The sequence below is a fragment of the Rana temporaria genome, chromosome 1, assembly GCF_905171775.1.
Source record: "Rana temporaria chromosome 1, aRanTem1.1, whole genome shotgun sequence".
Classification (NCBI taxonomy): domain Eukaryota; kingdom Metazoa; phylum Chordata; class Amphibia; order Anura; family Ranidae; genus Rana; species Rana temporaria.
In genome coordinates, this window is record NC_053489.1 from 209904756 (window position 1) to 209911201 (window position 6446).

At 46.0% G+C, this 6446-nt stretch overlaps 1 protein-coding gene across 2 annotated transcripts in view; it reads right to left on the reverse strand.

The window, feature by feature from the left end:
* Nucleotides 1-6201, reverse strand: part of PI4KA (phosphatidylinositol 4-kinase alpha) — a 163742-nt gene extending 157541 nt beyond the window's left edge. For both annotated transcript variants that reach the window (XM_040348472.1, XM_040348480.1), the window contains exon 1: nucleotides 6043-6201. In XM_040348472.1, coding sequence (XP_040204406.1) covers nucleotides 6043-6147 — 105 coding nt within the window. In that variant the 5' untranslated portion in view covers nucleotides 6148-6201. The remainder of the gene's footprint in view (nucleotides 1-6042) is intronic.
* Nucleotides 6202-6446: the final 245 nt, after the last annotated feature.

Consider the following 6446-nt stretch of genomic DNA (forward strand, 5'->3'; position numbering starts at 1 on the left):
TCCATTACATAAACAGTAGGCTCAGATCAAAAGTTTAACACAAAGTAAGAATTATTTTCCAAAAAAGTAATAGTTATATTCAAGTAATTCCTAATAGATTTGAAAATTACCGTTACAAACACGGCTTTGAAAACGTGCGACTTCATCTGAACTCAAGCCGCATTTCAGTCCGACTTCGCCTCGGCTTGAAAGACAATTGTGCGGGTTCAGATGTCTAATGAAGTCGCCAAAAGTAGTGCAGGAACTACTTTTGAAAATCGGTGCGGCATCGCACCGATTGGGACGTGCCCATAGCCGGCAATAGGCTGCGATTTGAATCGCATGTCAAATCGCACCGATGTGAATGGGGGCTAAATAAAGATTACACTTGGGTGAAGCTTTGTGAATTGGAAAGTGGAACTTTACCCAACAATAAAAAATGAGAACAGGTAGGATTTTTGATGCAGAAGAGACATACTATTCTACATTAATCACTTCCCGACTGACGCAAGCATATATAGTGAGGGGAAAAAAAGTATTTGATCCCCTGCCAATTTTGTACGTTTGCCCACTGACAAAAAATGGTTAGAGACAGAATAACAGCAAAAAAAAAAAAATGCATTTGAAAAAAGTAAATTGATTTGCATTTTAATGAGTAAAATAAGTATTTGACCCCTTCACAAAGCATGACATCTGAGGGGGCTGTTCTGATAATCAATGTGCCGATTATCAGCACAGACCCCCCTCCCTCTGACAGGGAGAGCCGCTGATAGGCTCTCCCTGTCATCGCAAACCGAGGAATGCCGTTTACTGGTACTTCCAGGTTGACGCGATAATCAGCTGTGATTGGTCACAGCTGATCACGTGGTAAGAATCCTCTGACAGAGGCTTCTTATCACGATCGGAGATGCAGACTGGCACGCCACACTCGCGATCGCCGCTCGCCAGCATGTTATCCTGCTGGACGTCATATGACGCCCAGTCAGGATAACAGAACCGTTGTGGATCGAGTGGCTCCTGGTGGCGGTGGGGTTATGGTATGGGCAAGCTCAGGATATGGACAATGAACACAGGTGCATTTTATTTATGGCATTTTGAATGCACAGAGATACCATTACGAGATCCTGAGGCCCATTGTTGTGCCATTCATCCACGACCATCACCTCATGTTTCAGCATGTGCTGACTGGTTTTATGGTCCCCCCCCCCAATACAGTAAAACTGCACATTTTAGAGTGGCCTTTTATTGTGGCCAGCCTAAGGAACACCTGTGCAATAATCATGCTGTCTAATCTGCAACTTGATATGCCACACCTGTGAGGTGGATGGAGTATCTCGGGAAAGGAGAAGTGCTCACCAACACAGATTTATGAACAATATTTGAGAGAAATAGGCCTTTTGTGTACATAGAAAAAAGTTGTAGATCTTTAAAGCGGAGGTTCACCCAAAAATCCACTTTTTGACATTAGCTGTAGCATACTGCTAACATCTGCAGTATGCTGTTTTTTTGGTTTTTTTACTTGTACTTATCGTTATATGAGCCCTTGTTTTCCGGCTCCGAGCGGGGAATGGGCGTTTCTAAGCGAAGAGGAGTTGATTGACGGCTGCTAAGGCGCGTCTTGGCCTCTGTTTAATCTTCAACTGCCATGATGCTGCACATGTGATCAGTTATGACACCAGCCATTGGATGGTTTGACAGTTTGGTTGAGAGCACAACCAATGTGACAGTTAGCATTCCCGGCATGCCAGGAATGTAACTGCTTTTTAAAACTGTTAAATTGATGGGTGAACCCCCGCTTTAAGTTCAGCTCATGATAAATAGAGGCAAACACAAAACTGTTGCGTTCATAATTTTGCTTAGAGTAGAAAACAAAACACACTCGCCCCTATGCTGCAGCATTGGTCTCATGCTGCAACTGTCCCTCACCGACTCTAAGCCCAAGAACCAAGAGATCATATAAACGCTGATAGCTCAGCTCTTGGTCTTCTCGAAGTGAAGAGCGGGGACCGTCAGTCACCACCAGGGCAGGACTTAGGGTGGTGGGGGCCCCTGGGCTTGAGTGTTGAAGGGGCCCCCTGGAGCCGAGAATTGGGGGGGATCGAAGTTGTTGAGCGGGGGGGGGGGGCGAATTGAAGTTGTTGAGCGGGGGGGAGCGCATTAAAGTTGTTGAGCGGGGGGGGGGGGGATTTTGCAGTTGTTGAGGGGGGAGTGCCTCTCACCTGTGCCAACAGCCGGGGCCACAGACTGTCATTAGCCCGGCTGTCGGCTTTCTTCCCTTCAGCAGCCACAGTCCTCCACACACCGCTCCGGTTCCTCCTGCTTCCGTGCTGCCTCCTCTTGCAGTGCGGGAAAATTAACCCTTTTGCGGGACTGCGGGAAGAAGCTGTCTGTGCGGGAAAGTCCCGCAGAATCCGTGCGTGTTGGGAGGTATGCGCAGGGCCGCCATCAGGAATTTTGGGGCCCCTTGCACAGCTTAAGGCATGGGCCCCCTGAAGCAGAGAACCTAGGGGGGGTGGGGGTGCTGCCGCCTGAAATTGAGAAGCGTGGGGGCTGACGCAAATTGAGAAGCGGGGGGGCCTTTACAAAAAAAAGGAGAAATAAAGAAGAAAACAAATATATATAAATATATGTAGCCATCCGGGGCCCTGGGGACCTCTGGGCCTTTTAATAAAAAGAAAAAATAAACCTCTGGGCCCTTTAATAATAATAAAAAAAAACATTTATAAAAAATACATAAAAAAAGGGAGGTTGCCAAACCCGGGGGCCCTGGGGACCTCTGGGCCCCTGGGAACCTCTGGGCCTTTTAATAAAAAATAAAAAAATAAACAAAAATAAAAAAATAAACATTTATAAAAAAAATAAAACAGGGGGGGTTGCCACATGGGGCCCTGGGGACCTCTGAGCCCTTTAATAAAAAAAAATATATATATATATAAAAAATTTTTTAATTTTTTTTATAAAAAAATAAAAAAGGTGGGTTGCCATCCGGGGGCCCTGGAGACCCCTGGGCCCTTTAATAATAATAATAAAATATATATATATACACATATATATATATATATATATATATATATATATATATATTATATATATATAAAAATAAAAAATATATAAAAAAAACATTTTTTTACAAAAAATAAATTAAAAAAAGGGGGGTTGCCGTCCGGGGCCCTGGAGACCCCTGGGCCCTTTAATAATAATAAAAAATATATATATATATATATATATATATATATATATATATATATATATATATATATATATATATATATATATATATATATATATATATATATATATATATATATATAAAAATAAAAAATATATAAAAAAAAACATTTTTTTACAAAAAATAAATAAAAAAAAGGGGGTTGCCATCCGGGGCCCTGGGGGCCTCCGGACCCCCAAAAAAAAAAAAAAAAAAAAAAAAATGTTTTTTTTTTTTTTTTTTAAAGGGGGCCCCCTATTGGGTGGGGCCCCTGGGCTTGAGCCCAGTCAAGGCCAATGGTAAGTCCGGCCCTGGTCACCACTCTCTGCTCCTTTAGCACTCACTGGAGCACCAGGCTGGAGAGTGGGAAGGAGCAGACGGCTTTGGCTCTCAGGCATGTGCTGAGAGGCTGAGCCAACTGTCAATCAGGGAACAATATGGTCAGGACCCTTCCAAAGCCTGGAGCGGCTCTGTGACATCATATGACTTTAGTCTACTGTCAGTTAGTCCTTGGTCACAGATAAGCAAAAGTAAGTGCAGTCCTGGGAATCAGAAGAGAAGCATGGCCAAAACAAGCTTTGCTCCTACTCCTGTTTTAACACCTTCCCGCCCAGCCTATAGCAGAATGATGGTCGGGCAGTGGCTTTCCCATTCTGGCTAGATGTCCTATGACGTCCTTCAGAATGAGCCACTCATGTGCTCCCCTGAGGACGCTCAGTGCGGCGATTGGTGGTGCACTGTGTCCCTCAGGCACGGCACACCACAGATCACAGTAAAGAGCCTATGACCTAGGTTTTTTACCACGTGATCAGCTGTGTCCAATCACAGCTGATCACAGTGTAAATAGGAAATGCCAGTTATCAGCATTCCTCTCCTTTAGATTGACAGCGTGTGAGGAGAGGAGAGCCGATAAGTGGCATTCCTCAGTAGGGACATCTGCACTGATAATCAGTGCCCTGAAAATCAATGCAGATCCATTAGTGATGCCCACCAGTGCTGCCAAAAAATTAAGCCTGTCAGTTCTGCCAATTAGTGCACATCAGTAAAGCCTGTCAGTGCCTCCTCATCAATGCCACATAAGTTATGCATATTAGTGCCCATCAATGCAGCATATTAGTGCCCATCAGTGCAGCCTCATCAGTGCCCATCAGTGATGCCAGTCAGTGCTGCCAGTGCCCATCAGTGATGCCAATCAGTGCCCAGTGATGCCAGTCAGTGATGCCAACCAGTGCCCATCAGTGATGCCCGTCAGTCCCCATCAGTATTGTCAATCAGTGATGTCTGTCAGTGCTGCCAGTCAGTGCTGCCAGTCAGTGCACATCAGTGATGCCTGTCAGTGCTGCCAGTCAGTGCACATCAGTGATGCCTGTCAGTGCTGCCAGTCAGTGATACCTGTCAGTGATGCCAATTAGTGCACATCAGTGATACCTGTCAGTGATGCCAATCAGTGCACATCAGTGATACCTGTCAGTGATGCCAATCAGTGCACATCAGTGATGCCTGTCAGTGCTGCCATTCAGTGCACATCAGTGATGCCTGTCAGTGATGCAAATCAGTGAAGCCTGTCAGTCCCCATCAGTATTGTCGGTTACTGCTGCCAATCAGTCCCCATCAGTAATGTCCGTTAGTGCTGCCAATCAGTGATGCCTGTCAGTGCTGCCAATGATGCTTTTCAGTGATGCCTGTCAGTGCTGCCAATCAGTTCACATCAGTGATGCTTGTCAGTGCTGCCAATCAGAGCACATCACTGATGCCTGTCAGTGCTGCCAATCAGAGCACATCACTGATGCCTGTCAGTGCTGCCAATCAGAGCACATCACTGATGCCTGTCAGTGCTGCCAATCAGTGCACATCAGTGATGCCTGTCAGTGCTGCCAATCAGTGCACATCAGTGATGCCTGTCAGTGCTGCCAATCAGTGCACATCAGTGATGCCTGTCAGTGCTGCCAATCAGTTCACATCAGTGATGCTTGTCAGTGCTACCAAACAGTGCACATCAGTGATGCCTGTCAGTGCTACCAAACAGTGCACATCAGTGATGCCTGTCAGTGATGCCTGTCAGTGCTGCCAATTAGTGCACATCAGTGCTGCCAGTGATGCTTGTCAGTGCTGCCATTCCGTGATGCCTGTCAGTGCTGCCAAACAGTGCACATCAGTGATGCCTGCCAGTGTTGCCCATTAGTTAACATCAGTGATGCTTGTCAGTGCTGCCAATCAGTTCACATCAGTGATGCCTGCCAGTGTTGTCCATTAGTTCACATCAGTGATGCTTGTCAGTGCTACCAAACAGTGCACATCAGTGCTGCCTGTCAGTGCTGCATATTAGTGCCTCTTCATCAGTGCCCATGAATGCAGCCTATCAGCAACCTTCAGTGCCACCTTTTCAGTGAAGGAGAAAATGTATTATTTATAAAATTGTATAACAGAAACTAAGAAAAAATAAATCAGTCTTGTTTTGTTTATTTAGCAAAAAAATACTAAATCCAGTAGTGATTAAATGCCACCAAAATAAAGCTCTGGCTTAAAAAAAAAGATTAAAAAAAAGTCATTTATGTAGAGTGTTGCATGACAGCGCAATTGTCATTCAAAATGTGACAACACTGAAAGCTGAAAATTGGCCTGGGCACAGGAAGACAGACAGGAAGGGGTGGACGTGCCCCTGTATGTAGCACTGCCTGTCCAATAGAAATGTGTGGGCTGTATGATGGAGTGTCTGCACAGTGCTGTGTATACCAGTCTCTGCTCACAGGTGTCATTCCCTGTCCCAGCCCCCCACCTTCCTCTGACAGGTAATGCGCCCCCAGCAGGGCTCTGATCCCACAGCTCAGCCAGTGTCCCCCCGGTTACGGGCTCACCTTTTCCAGGGCCGCCGGCCTCTGCACGGACAGGGAGCGGGCCAGGGACAGTACGGTGTTAAAATAAAACCCCCGGGAGCCTCCGCAGCCCCCTTTGGCCGCCATCTTCCTGCCGGACCCGTCAGATGACGTCCCCACAGCACTTCATCACGTGACTCTTACAGAAGTGACGGCAGCATAACCTGACGAATTGCCGTGTTACTATGGTGACAATGAATGGAGAAAATGGGCTGCCAGTATTCATGCGGCGCGTAGTAACAAGCACAGTATAGCAAGCGGGTACAGTGCACGGGATTAGTGGACAGGGGGGAAACACTGTTATTAAGTAATACCCCTGCTAGTGTTGAATGGTTTAGTCTAGAGAGAGGGCGGAAGTGTGTATAGAAAGAAGCAAACGTCAGAGT